Source organism: Nerophis ophidion, linkage group LG04 (genome assembly GCF_033978795.1).
Source record: "Nerophis ophidion isolate RoL-2023_Sa linkage group LG04, RoL_Noph_v1.0, whole genome shotgun sequence".
NCBI classification, from domain to species: domain Eukaryota; kingdom Metazoa; phylum Chordata; class Actinopteri; order Syngnathiformes; family Syngnathidae; genus Nerophis; species Nerophis ophidion.
Window position 1 is genome coordinate 25343475 of NC_084614.1, and position 18655 is coordinate 25362129.

Consider the following 18655-nt stretch of genomic DNA (forward strand, 5'->3'; position numbering starts at 1 on the left):
TTCTTGCAGAACATTCACAAAGCCAGTCTTTTCACGTATACCACTCCGTTTGGAAAGAGCGAGTGACTTTCCGTCCTGCTGATTGAAACAAACCATATAGCTCCGACGTTGGTCTTCCTTTAGTAATTATCTCCTGCTTCACTTGAAAGTCCACTTTAGAAAACTGTTTAAGTGCGGAAATGTAGTCATGCATGTTGAAAGTCGGGTTGCACGAGACGGAAAAAATAAGTCGCTGCGGCACTTACCCGCTGAGGCCACAATATGTCTGGGATCATGAGCGCCCCGCCCATATCATGAGGCACAAGAACTGTTTGCCTCACCTCAGACTTTTTTCTCTGCCGTTTTGAACGCTCTGCAACACACCAGACAAGCACGTGCTCTGGCCGCATGGCAGACAGAGAAGCTTATGAGGGATTGCAAAAATTCGGCGATTTTGAAGAAAAGAAATCCAAATTGGTGAAGATAAATGAAAATTAAAAACTAAAAATTACAATTATTTTATCATTATATATTTTATTTATTTGCATGATCACAGGTGAGGGACTGCCTCCCCTGACTGATATATATATATATATATATATATATATATATATATATATATATATATATATATATATATATACCTACATGTGTATATATATACAGTATGTGTGTATATATATATATATATATATATTTATATATATATACATATATATATATATACTGTATATACATATATATATATATGTATATATATGTGTATATATATATATATATATATATATATATACATATATATATATATATATTTTTATTTTTTTTTTTATTTTTTTTACAGTCTATAGCAGTGCAACTTTTTTCACCAACTACCACCTCAGAAAACACTTGGCTCTCCATGTAACACTATAATGACCAACATTAAAATACAGTAGCATAGTAGGCCAAAGTATTCATTGAAAACACAACAGCTGTTTTATTTAACAAGTATATTTAATATGTTTGGCCACTGTTACATTACACACAGTTTCAACAGTAAATAAAACCGAGTACTTTGATTAAGTGGTTCCTTGGCGTACCACTAGATGAAGCCCGTGCACCACTCACAGTACATATAAAACAGCTTGAGAATCACCGGTCCAGAGTGATATTGCAAATTCACCATTTGTAAACATAAGCATTTGTAAATGAACTAAAAATACCAATAACACGGTAGTACTGGCCACGAGATGAAACCAAACCAATTCGAGCGCTGTTCAGATTCGTGGCCACTGATTGACTTAGCCTTCGGCAGCATTACGATATTGAAATAAAATAGTGTAAAGGTGACCAAAGGGTGTTATTTCACATTTAGAGGGCTCTCATCAGCTCTTATGTCCATCCATCCCATCCATTTTCTACCGCTTATTCCATTTTGGGGTCGCGGGGGGCGCTGGCGCCTATCTCAGCTACAATCGGGCGGTAGGCGGGGTATACCCTGGACAAGTCGCCACCTCATCGCAGGGCCAACACAGATAGACAGACAACATTCACATTCACATTCACACACTAGGGCCAATTTAGTGTTGCCAATCAACCTATCCCCAGGTGCATGTCTTGACCTGGGTTCAATCCTGGGCTCGGGATCTTTCTGTGTGGAGTTTGCATGTTCTCCCCGTGAATGCGTGGGTTCCCTCCGGGTACTCCGGCTTCCTCCCACTTCCAAAGACATGCACCTGGGGATAGGTTGATTAGCAACACTAAATTGGCCCTAGTGTGTGAATGTGAGTGTGAATGTTGTCTGTCTATCTGTGTTGGCCCTGCGATGAGGTGGCGACTTGTCCAGGGTGTACCCCGCCTACCGCCCGATTGTAGCTGAGATAGGCGCCAGCGCCCCCCGCGACCCCAAAAGGGAATAAGCGGTAGAAAATGGATGTGATGGATGGGTCTTATTAGGTTTTTTATGCTGTAGCTATGAAATTATTTTAGTTATATAATGATTAATTCCTACTGTGCGGAAATTAATTTTCCAATTAGCAGCAAAAAACGAGGGATTATTAGTTTTTTTATGATCCACTTGTGCTGCTGTATGTTACCTGCTCATAACGGTGTTAGACATCCTTCCATCATACCATAAAACTTTGTCACCACATTATATTTAAAAGCTGATATTTGAGCCAACTTGAGGGTTGAGATGCTTATTCAGACACATCACAGCCTACCATAGCAATTCCCAGATGCCATATTCTATGCTGGGCAATATGAGATAATTACTGCATTCAATCTAATAATTAACTATTAGATTGAATGCAGTGATTTATATGAACTTGCTTTTCATGTACATTGTTTTATCTCGCCTTTGACCTTTGCAAAATGTTGATGTTGAAAAAAATAATACCTGTCACCTATTTTTGAACTGGGAAATAGAAAGGCTCTCATGTGTACACTTCAACTGTATTCAGCATTTTCGTTGGTGCAGATAGTGACTCAGCAAAACTAAAAAAAAAAGAGCATTCTCATGATACTAATTAACAAATAGGTGAAGAGTGAACATAAGTGTGCCCATCCTTTAATCCCTGTTTTATGTGTACATATTTTGAGAACATTTTGCACTAAATCAGATCCCGCGACCCCGGAAGCGACAAGCTGTAGAAAATGGATGAATGGATGGATGAATAAATCTTTGTTAGCTAGTGTTGGCTTAAGCTGTTTTAAAACATCAAGGACAGAAGCCCTTAATGCTAAACTCAGTGTATCCTAATGTAGTGCATCCTGTGCACGCTGCTCATTCATCTTTCCAAGGACATTTCCTGAACACCTCCCTTGCCAAAGTAGTCTCGGAGGACACAGGCAGCAGCAGCCTTGCAGCTGCTCAAAGACACCAGCAGCTAATTAAAGCAGCGCTGTCCTGAGTTTTACATTTTTCATATTGATGTCACTCCCATCACCAGGAGAGAAACAGACGGTCTGGCTCGTCTCTCTGAAATGGTTATTTACTGGTATTGGTATTGATATAGCTGTGTATTTTTGTCCCTCTAAGCACTTTAATACAAAACTAACCTTAACATTGTGCACATTTTCTTTGGCTCCGTCTGTGTACCTTCACAGCTATCAATGTTGTCCTAGATAGTTGCAAAGTCAGCAGAATTGCATGGCTTAGAGCATTTACTCTTTTGCATTTAAAAAAAAAAGACTACACTCTTTGTAAATTGGGGGAAAGAGAGACCCTATCAGTGTTGGACAGGGGTGGACAACTTTGGTATGTGGAAGAATGTGGGAGCCCTGACCTGGTAGTGGTTTTGGTTTTAATTTATTTCAAACATGCATACAGTTAGAATAGGCTACATCACATTCTTTTCAGTTCCCAATTACAGCATACCAGACAAAAGTAGCAGAAGGAAGCAGAGCTCATTTCAATATTGCACCTTTTCCATTTCATAGCAATTTCTAATACATGTTGTGTTTACTTCCTGTGCTCGGTTTGTAACACCAACAAATGAAATAGATAAATAAATCAATAAAGTTCTCATAAACAAATGGCATTAATGTGAAACTATCCCATCAATGAACTCGATGCTCATCCATCCATCCACCCAGTTCCTACCACTTGTCCCATTTGGGGTCGCGGGGGGTGCTGGCGCCTATCACAGCTGCATTCGAGCGGATGGCGGGGTACACCCTGGACAAGTCGCCACCTCATCACAGGGCCAACACAGATAGAAAACATTCACACTCACATTCATTTTTCATTTTTTTCAATTACTCCTTTATTTCAGGCAATGACATAAAAAAAAGTTGACAACACGTAATAATATAAATTAACATAATGCAAAAGGTAATGTACAGCATGATGGTCCAATTTTGCCTGAAAAGGAGTGGGAAGAAGGTAATTTATTTAATGGGGCGGTATAGCTCGGTTGGTAGCGCGGCCGTGCCAGCAACTTGAGGGTTGCAGGTTCAATCCCTGTTTCTGCCATCTTAGTCACTGCCGTTGTATCCTTGGGCAAGACACTTTACCCACCTTCTTCCGGTGCCACCCACACTGGTTTAAATGTAAAAATTTGATATTGGGTTTCACTCTGTAAAGCGCTTTGAGTCACTAGAGAAAAATAATTCACTTCACTTCACTAATCCCACCCCATGTTCTCAATTCAGTGATTAATACATTGAGTTTTACTGTTACTTTGTTTAAGGATTATACAACTGTTGTATCATAGTGGCATTACCACAGGTAACAATAATTATTACACTGTAACAATAATTTGTATCAACAATGTCGGAAGAATGAACATACCAACACTGGTAATGAAACATAGCCCATGTTAACACTTTGAGACAGAGTAAAACAGCAAGTCAAATTAAAGACCCTCATCTCTATATTTGAAACAGACCCGAAGTTTGTATAATAGTTTGAATCGATGAATAGTTTGGCATTGCTTGCGTTGTAAGTCCAGTTTAGTTTAGTTTTACTTCGCATACAAACACACCAAAACGCTTACGCGTGGTTTGAGCTCTCGGCAATGACAAATATCCAAAGCCTCTCAAGTTATGAGCTGAGCATTTTTAAACATTCCTGTAACCTTTTACCATTTAAATGTTATTTTTGGTGATACAAAATCTGGTAGATTAGGCAATAATGCAGGTGTATCAATACTTTTGGCCATGTAAGAAATAAATGACAAAATGCAATTTTTGGGAAGGATGACGCCATGTTCCTCATCTAGTGTAAATCCTACTAGTAACACTAGATGTCAGTATAACTTCCCCAACCCCCAACGTTGCACTTCCTCTTTTTGACCAGCAGATGACGCCCGTGTAGAACTGCGGCATTGCTCGTTTATGTATTTTACAAGTAGGGGTTAAGCTAAATTGATGCAAATACAAACACGCACCAGCCAGCCACACTTTTTCTAAAATCTTTCATCATTTATTTTTTTGTCATTTCAGAGGTTATCATAATTTGTGTGTGTGTGTTCTGTGCACGTACGTGTGCGTGTGTGTGTGTGTTTGTGTGCAAGCATCCAGCTCGGAAGCAGCGCAGGGTTGCGCCCACCAAGCAGGTAGGAGCGATAATAAATGATGAGAATATGAGAAATATTGTCATGTTACTGGTAGCAGGGTGCCATGGGGGTGAGATGTGTGCACAGAGATGCAGTTTTGCTGCAGTGCACATTCATCCCTGCATTGGGCGTCGTCACATATCTGCAGCCTCCACCGTCCCGCCACTGTATTTTGCTGCACAGATGGCCTCATGCAAAAGCAATGGAATACAAACTTTGCTGCAATGTGTTGTTGACTGTTCATGCGTCTTCATGCATATCCAACTTTCTCACCACGACCCATGTTGAACTCCTCGCCAGGTGAAAAGGTTATTGATCTTGAAATGGCGTCCCACATGTTCACCGCAGCCTGCCTTCTCCTTGCAAGAATCACAGTAACGCACCAAAGTACTCACAGTAAGTTATGCCAACCACGTTGTCCAATTGTAATGTTTGACCTTTGGCTTTATGCAATATTGCTATGTCAAAATGAGTGCTTGTGCTCATTGCAGGGTTGTGTCATCACCATCAAATCAAATCAAATCAACTTGATTTATAAAGCACATTTAAAATTTCTTAAAACTTCACGGTGGAAAAGGGGTTAGTGCGTCTGCCTCACAATACGAAGGTCCTGCAGTCCTGGGTTCAAATCCAGGCTCGGGATCTTTCTGTGTGGAGTTTGCATGTTCTCCCCGTGAATGCGTGGGTTCCCTCCGGGTACTCCGGCTTTCTCCCACTTCCAAAGACATGCACCTGGGGATAGGTTGATTGGCAACACTAAATTGGCCCTAGTGTGTGAATGTGAGTGTGAATGTTGTCTGTCTATCTGTTTTGGCCCTGCGATGAGGTGGCGACTTGTCCAAGGTGTACCCCGCCTTCCGCCCGATTGTAGCTGAGATAGGCGCCAGCGCCCCCCGCGACCCCGAACGGGAATAAGCGGCAAAAAATGGATGGATGGATTTAAAATTTACCACAGGGGTAGCCAAAGTGCTGTACAATGGGCAGGTTAAAAGATAATACGAGAACCGAGCAATCAACACAACACAAACAGAACATGATAAAAAATAAATAAATACAACATAAAAACAGGTTCACAGCAGGTGTATAATGGGGCACCATTGCAGGATGGATATCACTCAGTGTTAGAGTAAAAGCCAAGGAATAAAAGTATGTTTTAAAGAGATATTTAAAAACAGGAAGAGAGGAGGCTTGTCTAACACTCAGAGGTAGGTCGTTCCAGAGCTTGGGAGCAGCAGCGGCGAAAGCTCTGTCACCTTTAAGCTTCAGCATTGTGTCAGGCAGGGGCGTCACTAGACCTAATACTGTACTGGGGCACACCTGGGGCACAAATAATTCATGTGAGCGTGCAAAACGCGCAAGCAAAAACATTTTTAGCACTTATTTATCATAAAAAAATACATAAATAGTGCTTTAAACTATGAAATCATATCAGATTATGTTGTATGGATCTTTGATTAACCACCTGAAATTAACTAATGCATTTGACCTACTTGTGGTCTTTTTTACTCCAGACTTCTAAACTGCTACTGGTAAAAGCAAAAAGGAAGAGCAATGAATCTTTTTGAAATATATATTGCACTAATCATCTGCAAATTTAACATCTATAAAAGTAAAACAAAAAAATAAATCACCCCTACATCTCTGGGTTCTTTTATATTATTTAATTTCCATTTATGGCAATGTGGCTAATCCTATTTCAGATACAAAAAACTATAAAATATACACAAAACAGTAAAGCCACAGTAGTAGAATAAATGAACAACTGTTGTGTGTCTGTTCAGGGAATCATTTTCTGAGAAGTAAACTGTAACGTCTCCTTTTCATTTTTGCAAAGTGGTCAATCACTCTGGACAGACATGGAAATATTACAGTAACTGTTATACAGTTGACCAGTGGTTCCCAACTGCTGGGTCGTGACATAAAAGTGGATTGTGTCTCAGGCAAATTCAATCAATCGATCAAAATTTATTTATACAGCCCTAAATATACAAGTGTCTCAAAGGGCTGCAAAAGCCAGATCCCGCTTCAGGGCAAGGAAAAACTCTACCCAATGGGCTACAATTTAAAAGCCACTGCAGATTACGCCGACTCCAAAAAAACTTGTTTCACAAAAAAGACTTTGTTGAGGCATTGCATCCACGCGATTGGAGCGCCATCAAATCACACTAAATGTGACAGAATATCGGAGTTCATGGCACGTAAAGCAGGGGTGTCAGACTAATTTTCGTCGTGCGCCACGTTGGCTTCACATGATATTTTTACAGAATTGCCCTTTTCATGGGACTGGAAAATTTATGGAATATTTGCTTTGAAATCCTAAATCAAGTTGACAAGCATATATTAAAAATTCAGCTAATTTCGGACAAAACAATGCTTAAATAATATTTTTGCATCAAACAAAGTCAAATTAAGAAGAACTGCAGTTGCAAGGTACCATGTATATTCTGTCAAAATAGAAATGTATTTAGCAAAAAATGAGGAAACGCCCCTCCCCCAATGCCTTGACTTTGACACCTGTGATGTAAAGCATATGTGTCATCCAAAAATATTGGGGGACCAACACATAATATATATATATATTTTTTTGTTATGCATTCAAATTCTTACTTTATTTGAGTGAAATTATGATTAGTCATTTACTAAAAGTGCAATTGTTTTATTTTTCATATGTACTGTATATGTAGAAAAAGTATATCGACTTGTCTAGGTACCCTGTCTTCTTCCCAAGTGCAGCTAGGATAACCCCCCAAGACCCAGAGTAGGAAAAGTGGTAGAAAACGGATGGATGGATATATACTGTATATACAGTACAGGCCAAAAGTTTGGACACACCTTCTGATTCAATGCGTTTTCTTTATTTTCCATGACTATTTACATTGTAGATTGTCACTGAAGGCAACAAAACTATGAATGAACACGTGTGGAGTTATGTACTGAACAAAAAAGGTGAAATAACTGAAAACATGTTTTATATTCTAGTTTTTTTCAAAATAGCCACCCTTTGGTCTGATTACTTATTTGCACACTCTGGGCTTTCTCTCAAATGAGCTTCAAGAGGTAGTCACCTGAAATGGTTTTCACTTCACAGGTGTGCTTGAAGCTCATCGAGAGAATGCCTGAATGAGAAGATGTGTCCAAAATTTTGGCCTGTACTGTATAAGTGTGTGTGTGTGTCTATATATATACATATATATATATATATATATATCTATATATATATATATATAGATATATATATATACATATATATATATATATATATATATATATATATATATATACAGATATATATATATATATCTGTATATATATATATATATATATATATATATATATATATATATATATATATATATATATATATTCTCTGGTACAATATCTACTTCTACATTTGTATATGTTTTGTATACATGCACACACACACATATATATACACACATATATATATATATATATATATATATATATATATATATATATATATATATATATATATATATATATATATATATATATATATATATACATACACATATATATCAGTGACGTGCGGTGAGGTTCATGGCTGGTGAGGCACTGACTTCATCACAGTCAGATTTACAAACATATGAACCCTAAAGAGTATCTTATTCACCATTTGATTAGCAGCAGTTAACGGGTTATATTTAAAAGCTCATACCAGCATTCTTCCCTGCTTGGCACTCAGCATTAAGGGTGGGAATTGGGGGTTAAATCACCAAAAATGATTCCCGGCCGCTGCTGCTCACTGCTCCCCTCACCCCTCGGGGGGTGAACAAGGGGATGGGTTAAATGCAGAAGACAAATTTCACCACACCTAGTGTGTGTGTGACAATCATTGGTACTTTAACTTAACTTTAACTTTACACATACAAACTGTAGCACACAAAAAAGCACATTTAATTAAAAAAACCGTTAATATGGTCTTACCTTTACTTATAAATGAAGTTCATGCGCCACTGCTTTTGAACAAAAGCATTGATAACTTGTTTATAGAAGTCTTCCTTATCTTTCTTCAGTTTTAAAAGTCTCTCTGTCTCAATGGAGATCTTCCTTTAATTATTACTTCCTGATTCGATTTAAGTCCAGTTTAGAAAACTGTTTTATTTTAGATATGTAATTCTCCATGTAAAAAGGCCAGGCAGGAGGAAAAAATAAACGATCGCTGATAACTGTTGCTGCTTGTTGTCACTTCTTCTGCAGCCGAGTAGTCGCAAGAATGATCTCTGGGATCACTAGCGCTCTCCACCACCAGGAGGCGAGCCTCACCCAGTGAGTCTTCGCGGCCGTTTTATGATTGCTCAGCACAATAAATACGTCACACCAGTGGTCCCCACCCACCGATTGGTACGGGGCCGCAGAATATTTTTTTATACATTTGTAATTAAAAAAAACATTTTTAAAAATTTTTTAATTTAAATTTTTTTTTTAATTAAATCAAGATAAAAAACACAAGATACACTTACAATTAGTGCGCCAACCCCCAAAAAACCCTCCCTTTTTCATGACAAAAACCTCCCTTTTTCATGACAAAGAAAAAAATATATACAAATTATCAAGCACAGTGAAAGAGTGGCCATGTGCAACCCAAGGGTCCCTGGTTCAATCTCCACCTATTACCAACCTCGTCATGTCCGTTGTGTCCTGAGCAAGACACCTCACCCTTGCTCCTGATGGGTGCTGGTTAGCGCCTTGCATGGCAGCTCCCTCCATCAGTGTGTGAATGTGTGTGTGAATGGGTAAATGTGGAAGTAGTGTCAAAGCCCTTTGAGTACCTTGAAGGTAGAAAAGCACTATACAAGTACAACCCATTTATTTATTTATTTATTTAAGCGTTGACCGGTCCGCAGCTACAAAAAGGTTGGGGACCACTGCGTACACACATACAGTTGTTGACAATATACACTGTACATTATATACCTCAGCTAACTAAACTATAGAAATGTATAATATACAAACCCCGTTTCCATATGAGTTGGGAAATTGTGTTAGATGTAAATATTATGGGATACTATGATTTGCAAATCATTTTCAACCCATATTCAGTTGAATATGCTACAAAGACACAATATTTGATGTTCAAACTGATAAACCTTTTTTTTGTGCAAATAATCATTAACTTTAGAATTTGATGCCAGCAACACGTGACAACGAAGTTGAGAAAGGTGGCAATAAATACTGATAAAGTTGAGGAATGCTCATCAAACACTTATTTGGAACATTCCACTGGTGTGTAGGCTAATTGGGTACACGTAGGTGCCATGATTGGGTATAAAAGCAGCTTCCATGAAATGCTAAGTAATTCACAAAAAAGGATGGGGCGAGGGTCACCACTTTGTAAGCAAATTGTCAAAAAGTTTTTGAACAACATTTCTCAACGAGCTATTGCAAGGAATTTAGGGATTTTACCATCTACGGTCCATAAAATGTATAAAGGGTTCAGAGAATCTGGAGAAATCACTGCACGTAAGCGATGATATTACGGACATTTGATCCCTCAAGCGGTACTGCATCAAAAACCGACATCAGTGTGTAAAGGATATCAACACAAGGGCTACGTAACACTTCATAAAAACACTGTCAGTAACTACCGTTGGTCGCTACATCTGTAAGTGCAAGTTAAAACTCTACTATGCAAAGCAAAACCAATATTATCAACAACACCCAGAAACGCCGCCGGCTTCGCTGGGCCCGGAATAATCTGAGATGGACTGATGCAAAGCGGAAATGTGTTCTGTGGTCTGACAAGTCCAAATTTCTAATTATATTTGGAAACTGTGAACGTAGTGTCCTCCGGAACAAAGAGGAAAATAACCATCCGGATTGTTATAGGCGCAAAGTTCAAAAGCCAGCATCTGTGATGGCTCCGCTTAGTTTGTTTCCCTTTGTCAGTACTTCTCTTCAGCACCCAGCATTGTCCCACCCACAGAACCATCCGATTGGTTACACGCAGAGCGGTAACAGCCAATCAGCAGTGCGTATTCAGAGCGCATGGAGTCAGTGCTCAGGCAGGCAGAGAGGAGACACGGTTGAGGGACTCCCTTCCCTTGTCCCCTACCCCTGGGTGTGAGTTTTCCTTGCCCTTATGTGGGTTCTTCCGAGGATGTCGTAGTGGTTTGTGCAGCCCTTTGAGACACTTGTGATTTAGGGCTATATAAATAAACATTGATTGATTGAGTGAGCAGAAAGTTGTTTAGCAGGTAAGCATAATGCATCGGACTTTCCTCAAATGAAAATGAACACTTCCAAGTCAACTACTTGTAACATCACTATGAGCCTGTTGATGTTCTAGAAACATACGCGGCAGCTCAGCTCGCTCGCAGTCATGTCCTGCGATGAGGTGGCGACTTGTCCAGGGTGTACCCTGCTTTCCGCCTGATTGTAGCTGAGATAGGCACCAGCGCCCCCCGTGACCCCAAAGGGAATAAGCGGTGGAAGATGGATGGATGGTTAGATTACCTTACGGTGTGTGGGTATGCGTGCGTGTGTGCGTTTGTTACGGACAGCAAAGCCCTGTCTGTGTGAGAGAAAGACAAGCATTATTGACCTACGTACCTTTTTCTGTGTTGATTGAGCTGTGTTGAAGCAGCAAAAAAGGACAGTATATTAAATGAAGAGTTTCTGTCTCTGATAGTGTATATAATAATGTAAGTGCATCATAAAATCTACATGAACTCCATGGTGTTCAGGGATGAAGAGTCTCTCCTATTGCTATTGTACTATTTTTGAGCTATAGTTACATTAATCATTAGTAATGTAGCAGCCTAGTTTTGTATGGCAGGGTCCCTGCTATCACATGTTGATGTTAAAAATCAACTACAGGCTTCCCAAATGCTGTAATGAATTAAGCATGATGAGTTGAACATACAGTATGTCAGCACGTGGCCCCACTTTTAACTCTTTTTTTCAAATGCTTATTGTAAACGCTTACTTACAGCAAGTCATTCATTTGAATTTGTAAGTCATTATTTTAGTATCTCAGGTAACTAGGACTGTTTTGTTTTTACTATGCAGAAAAAAGATTGAGATATGGATCGTATATTGCCATTCAGCAAATGAAGCGGAAAACACAACCAAAAGTTGTGGGCTTCTTCACGAGACAAAGCCGGCCTACGTCACCACAGTCTGTAGTCTATTGCCCACCAGGTTGTGGTGGTAGCGACGAGGTGGAGGCGTGATGGCGACAGGCCGAGTTACACCGATCCATACACCCACCGACTCCCTTCCCTGTGTTAGTTAAGTCGCCAACTTAACTAACACATTTTCTGGGCGAAACACTGTATAACATACAATATATGTAATATTTACATATAATATATACAGTACAAAATATATACTGATATATTATATTATCATTATTATGATATAAAATTAGGCTTAATTAATAAAATTAAGCTTAAAGAGATATTACACCTGCGATGAGATGGCGACTTGTCCAGGGTGTACGCTGCCTTCCGCCCGATTGTAGCTGAGATAGGCACCAGCGCCCCCTGCGACCCCAAACGGAATACGTGGTAGAAAATGGATGGGTGGATGGAGATATTATACGAAAGTCTGTTTTTTCCTTTCCTTTTATTCTATAGATGACCTGTTTCTGATGTATTGTAGTCGTGTTTATAGACAACCTCTTTTATGCATATCCTTTGTTCTTGAGTGTCTTTTTTTATGAGTTTTTATTTCGATGTTGTTATTGTCTTGTGGGATGAAACCCAGGAAAACTAGGGGCAACTGTACAGCAACTAAGGGGAATCCATTTCAAACAAACAAACTGTAACACATAGTCGACATAAAAAATACTCAATTCAACCATAATTTAGGCCCAAAATGTAGAATATGCTTTAAAAAAAGAAAGTTATTTTATTTTTTTAAACCCACGATTTGCTGCCTTACATAGCAGAGAAAGGACAGTAAGAGTTGTCAGGAAAAGGAAGACACACTTTTTTAAGGATTATGGTAAAAGTGTATTCAAATGCATTGATTACACAACTGTGTGAATATAAAGTAATTACAGGCTACACCTGCAGGTCTCTGGCAAAATGCTAGGGGGCAGTGTTTCAGGTGATAAACATTGCTGCTATCAAGCAACACGTCTTTGCAGCGAAACTTACCATACTTTAGCAACTACTTGGCCTTAACCATTTGTTTAATGATTATAGACTTTTGAAGAAGTGTGTATTACATGTAAGCTAGCATGTCTTCCAAAGCAGTGCTCTTTTAATGTACAGAAAAGACATGATAAGTACGGTTAGTGTGTGGCTGTTGTGTGCCATGTCTAAAAAACAAGATTCAGCATTTTATTTTCTGCTAAATCTCCATCTGCAAAATTCTGTTGCAGAATCTTTGTTCTACGACTGATTGCTGAGTATGTTGTGCTATTGTGCTAACCCTAACCCATAATTGATTGTGATTCTCTCTCTGTCTCCATCTCTTCCAGTGAGCTCATTGTACACGTTTCTGTTCCCCCCACGCGGCCCTCAGATGTTTCCGTGTCTCACGTACTTGGAGAGGAACGTCAGGGTCGACTGTGAGTTCCCGCCAACCAACGAGATCCCGGGCCCCTACTGTGAGTATCGTCAGGACAGCAGGCTGGTGGGCAGCACCTACCCCAACTTCGTCATCTACGTGTCCATCGAGGACCGCAGGAGGAGCAACGTCAGCCTGGCCGCCCCCAATCTCTGCCGCCTCATCTGGGCGCCGTTGGCCGACGAGAAACCTTACACGTACACGTGCAGAGTGTACCAGGGAGGGAGCTGGAAGGAGAACAGCATGGCCGTGCATCACCGTGAGTCAGCTCTTAATCGCACTTGTACTCAAACATGCATACTATGTACACGGCTTACTTAGTTCCTGGGGTTCTTAGTAACAATGCATACTTAGTTTCTGGCGTTCTTATGTACACTGTGTTTTTAGTTCCCGGGTTCCTGCATTTGTACACTGCAGACTTAGTTCCTCTGTACACTGCATACTTAGCTCCTCTGTGCACTGCATACCATACTTGCCAACCCTCCCGGATTTTCCGGGAGACTCCCGAAATTCAGCGCCTCTACCGAAAACCTCCCGGAAGAAATTTTTATCCCGAAAAAATCTCCCAAAATTCAGCCGGAGCTGGAGGCCACGCCACCTCCTGTGCTTAGGGATCATCGTTTGCAAACGCTGACCAATCACAGCTCTGCCATATGCGTCGCCGCTGATACGAAGCTAGAATTTTTGGTAGGTGCGCGTCAGGGTTTGCGCGTGGGGAGGAGCAAGACAACGTTGCTGATGCAAGTTACAAGACGCGGGAGTTTATCCCAGATTTTACTGTGACCACACAGTGAGGGGTCGACACAGCAACTTAAATGTTACAATAAATGGTTTTAGCGTATTTTCTACGCCAAATGCCCTTCCTGGCTGGGAATAAAACTCGGACCTTTTGCCCCGAAAGACAGAAGCGTGTACCAATACAGCACCAGTGCAGTCACAATGCTGAGTATAAGTGAGGAAGTGTGCAATTTAAAAGACATTTGTCGTCAACCTTTTGCTCTCCTTGCAGGGATTCTTCCCATCTGCTCTGCGATCGGCGTCACACTGCACTCGGCTCTGTTGCTTTCGTCACAGATGATGTCACTTCCTGTGGCAGTGGGTCTCCTGAGTCCTTGAGCTCCTCCTCAAGACACAGTGGACCTTTCGAAACATGGTTTGCAACTCACGTTGGAGGATATACTCAATTTGAAATGAGTGATTCAGAAAGATTCCAAACACATCACAGGGGCCTTCTCTAAGCACCTTTTTCAGTTCACCCTCATTAAGAAACAGATTTGTTTCAAAGACCAAATAATGATTTTTTTCAATAAATGTGCCCCATTCCTCAAAATGTCTGCAAACATCATTTATAGCAATCATAATCTTTGCTATTTATCGGCTTTCTGGACACATTCTTAGGCACAATTTCACAACTCAATGTGTTCCAACCCAGTTTCACCGCGCAGGTAATCAACATACCGTATTAGAAGCTGCTCTCAGTGTATTACGCTGCAAACTGCAACCACAATAATAAACATTGTCAAATTAAATCCTCTTCAAAAGTGCATATCATTCCATTTGTAAAGGCAAAATGTACAAAATAGCTCAGTAGTTCTCACATTATTTTTTTTTACAATTTACCACCTGAGAGAACACTTGTGTCTCCATGTACCACCATTATGGCCGACATTAAAAATACAGTAAATGCTAGGTTAAGGCCTAAATGCTCTTTAAAAACAAGGCAGAGGTTTTATTCAAAGGGGAACATTATCACCAGACCTATGTAAGCGTCAATATATACCTTGATGTTGCAGAAAAAAGACCATATATTTTTAAAACCGATTTCTGAACTCTAAATGGGTGAATTTTGGCTAATTAAACGCCTTTCTATTATTCGCTCTCAGAGCAATAACGTCACAATGTGACGTCACATAGGTAGTCAATACACCTTTTTCTCAAACATATTACAAACAACAAGTCAAATCAGCTCTGTTATTTTCCGTTTTTTCGACTGTTTTTTCCGTATCTTGGAGACATCATGCCTCGTCGGTTTGTTGTCGGAGGGTGTAACAACACGATCAGGGACGGATTCAAGTTGATTTACGTGGAGTTTGCATCGATTAGCACGACATGCTAATTGAGGCTAACATGCTATTTAGGCTAGCTGTATGTACATTTGTAGCTATATTTGCATCCAGCCTTTCCCTCCACCCAGATTTAATGCCAAACAAACACTTACCAATCGATGGATTTAAGTTGCTCCAGTGTCAAAAGATGCGAAAGTCCCTCGTTTGGTCTGCACATTTTACCGACGATGCTAAGACAGACATGGCACAGAGATGTATGGATATCCTGCGACACTCAATAGTTAGTTAGAAGGCGATTGCCGAATAGCTTCAATAGCTATTCGCTCAATAGCTTCAGTTTCTTCTTCAATTTCGTTTTCGGTATCTGCCTCCACACTCCAACCATCTGTTTCAATACATCCGTAATCTGTTGAATCGCTTAAGCCGCTGAAATCCGAGTTTAAATCCGAGCTAATGTCGCTATATCTTGCTGTGCTATCCGCCATGTTGGCATCACTAGATGACGTCACAGGAAAATGGACGGTGGATTTACAGATAGCGAAAATCAGGCACTTTAAAGCCTTTTTTCAGGATATTCCATGATGGGGTAAAATTTGGAAAAAAACTTCTAAAAATAAAATAAGCCACTGGGAACTGATTTTTATTGGTTTTAACCCTTCTGAAATTGTGATAATGTTCCCCTTTAACAATTATTTTCAATATATTGGCCACATTTGCAAACAGCTAAAATTATACACAAAGCAAACTATAACCTGCTACCCAAGAATGTACAACACTTCTTCTCAACAAAAGAGGCGAAATATACCCTTGGAAGAAAATGTAATTTAAAACATGTGTTTGCGCGTAAAACACTTAACACTTTTAGTATATCAGTATGCGAAATTAATTTATGGAACGGATTAACCAAAGAAATCAAACAAAGCACCGATATGATTCAGTTTAAGAGACTGTTCAAACTACAAGTGTTCACAACGTACACAGAAGGAAAATAATGATGAACATCTTGAACCCTTTTTCCCCCCTTTTTTTTTATTGAGACATGGATTATTTATGTATTTAAAATGTGTATGTTTACTATGGTACGTTATTTATATATTATTTATCTGTTCACTGTTCTGTTACAGAGAACAAAGAAATTGGATACAATTGTTATGGTATGAAAAGGGGTAGGATTAAAATTTTGGGCGTTGGCGTAGCGAATGTCATAGTAAAACAAGAGCGGTGCTGATAAGAGGGAGCAGATGATACTCAATGATTTAAAGAAATAAATTATCGAAAACCATGACCACGGTGTACCTCCTGTCTTAGCGCTAGCATGAGCCATCCATAAAGGCTATAATAACGCCAGCCAAAGGGCGATGAAATACTTTTTAAAGGCATTTATCAATTAAACTATGTAAAAGCTGCTGATGATGTATTTGACGGAGAAGTCCACTCTCCAAGATATTATTGCATTACTTCAAAAAAGTATCGTAGTTGTTTACAGCGCCTTCTGATGTATACTTGTTGTGTTATTGTGTTATGTTTTGCTCGTATAAAAACATGACACATTGTGGAGTTTTTCGAGGGCTTAGAATAGATTAATTTTCAATCAACAGAACTGATTGAACATGTATGTTGAGGTACCACTGTATGAAGGGAAGCTCTACTTTATATCCCGCCATCTTCCTGCTTTGAGCACGTAAACTACGCCCCACGTAACACACATGCATCATCTTTGTTTTTTTGTCAGCTAATAATAGGGATTTGGTCAGGTTTAGCTTCTAATACTGGCTATCAATGAATGTGTATTCTATCATAACCGCAACGAGACTGCAGAGTCATTTGTGTACGTACACTAGTGATATCATGAGCTAGCCAGTGGTGTTCTTGTCACATGTTTTGGTTTAAAAAATGTAGTGTGCAGAATGCTGGAGCCAGACAAATAGATATATGCTAAGGAGCGATTTAAAATGTGCACTGAGAGTTCAGGCTTGTTCATATTTGTCATATTGTATCAACCAGTTGCACGGTCGTTTGTCATATAAAGACGAGATATATATATTCACATCATTTTGGGGGTTTCTTTATTTATTTGGGTTATTCAAGTACATGGTCATGTACAAGATTGGGGAATGTTGGCACAGGCGAGGCTGGAGTACGGGTATGCACATAAAAAGTAAATCCTATATGCTATCATTATTGCATTACATTCCTTTCTTAGTATTTATATTTTTTGGCAGATGTGTGTCAAACCCATCCAATGCATTACATTATTACTGTTTTTTCCCCCCAATGTGTTCATTCTATGCCGCTAGTATTGTTTTCCAGTTTTGAACACAGCTTTTATTAAATAAAAAGATATGATATCACCAAAGGTGTACTAAATGCTATAACATAGCTATAGCAATAAATGTGTATATGCACACAGGAACGTTTCTTGGATTTTCTCTTCATACATTTTCATGCAGTACAATGATCCATGCTCTCGGGGCGGTAACAATCGGCTTACTATTGTGTGTTTACGAAGCTTCAGGACCATATGTTATAAAAATGACATTAAATATTTTGTAACAAAGTGTTACATTTGATGAGTTTGTGGCATACTTCCATTATTTGTCCTCAGGTGGAAGCTGTTGCTCAAACCAAGCACCATTAAAGGCCTACTGAAATGAGATGTTCTTATATAAACCGGGATAGCAGGTCCATTCTATGTGTCATACTTGATCATTTCGCCATATTACCATATTTTTGCTGAAAGGATGGAACATCGACGATAAAGTTCACAACTTTTGGTCACTAATAGAAAAGCCCTGCCTTTACCGGAAGTATGTGAACAATTTGCAGGGCTCCACACATATTCACATTGTTTTTAATGGGAGCCACCAGCAGTAAGAGCAATTCGGACCGAGAAAGCGACAATTTCTCCATTAATTTGAGCGAGGATGAAAGATTTGTGAATTAGGATATTGATAGTGAAGGACTAGAAAAAATAAAAATAATAAAAAATAATTTAAAAAGCGACGGCTCCGGGCGGCGGCAGTGTGAGTG

At 39.4% G+C, this 18655-nt stretch overlaps 1 protein-coding gene across 1 annotated transcript; it reads left to right on the forward strand.

Moving 5' to 3' along the window:
* The first annotated feature begins 4802 nt into the window (after positions 1–4802).
* Positions 4803–18034, forward strand: si:ch211-215c18.3 (uncharacterized). Its single transcript, XM_061897629.1, has 4 exons — positions 4803–5018; positions 5319–5414; positions 13471–13818; positions 14569–18034. The coding sequence occupies exons 2-4, from the start codon at positions 5342–5344 to the stop codon at positions 14673–14675; spliced, it is 528 nt and encodes a 175-aa protein (XP_061753613.1). The 5' UTR covers positions 4803–5018; positions 5319–5341; the 3' UTR covers positions 14676–18034.
* The last annotated feature ends 621 nt before the right edge of the window (positions 18035–18655 follow it).

Excerpts from the sequence above, each read along its gene's own strand:
- si:ch211-215c18.3 (XM_061897629.1), top strand. The coding sequence starts at position 5,342 with ATGGCGTCCCACATGTTCACCGCAGCCTGCCTTCTCCTTGCAAGAATC. Across the intron at positions 5,415-13,470 it reads AACGCACCAAAGTACTCACA|TGAGCTCATTGTACACGTTT; the intron begins GTAAGTTATGCC and ends CATCTCTTCCAG. Across the intron at positions 13,819-14,568 it reads CAGCATGGCCGTGCATCACC|GGATTCTTCCCATCTGCTCT; the intron begins GTGAGTCAGCTC and ends CTCTCCTTGCAG.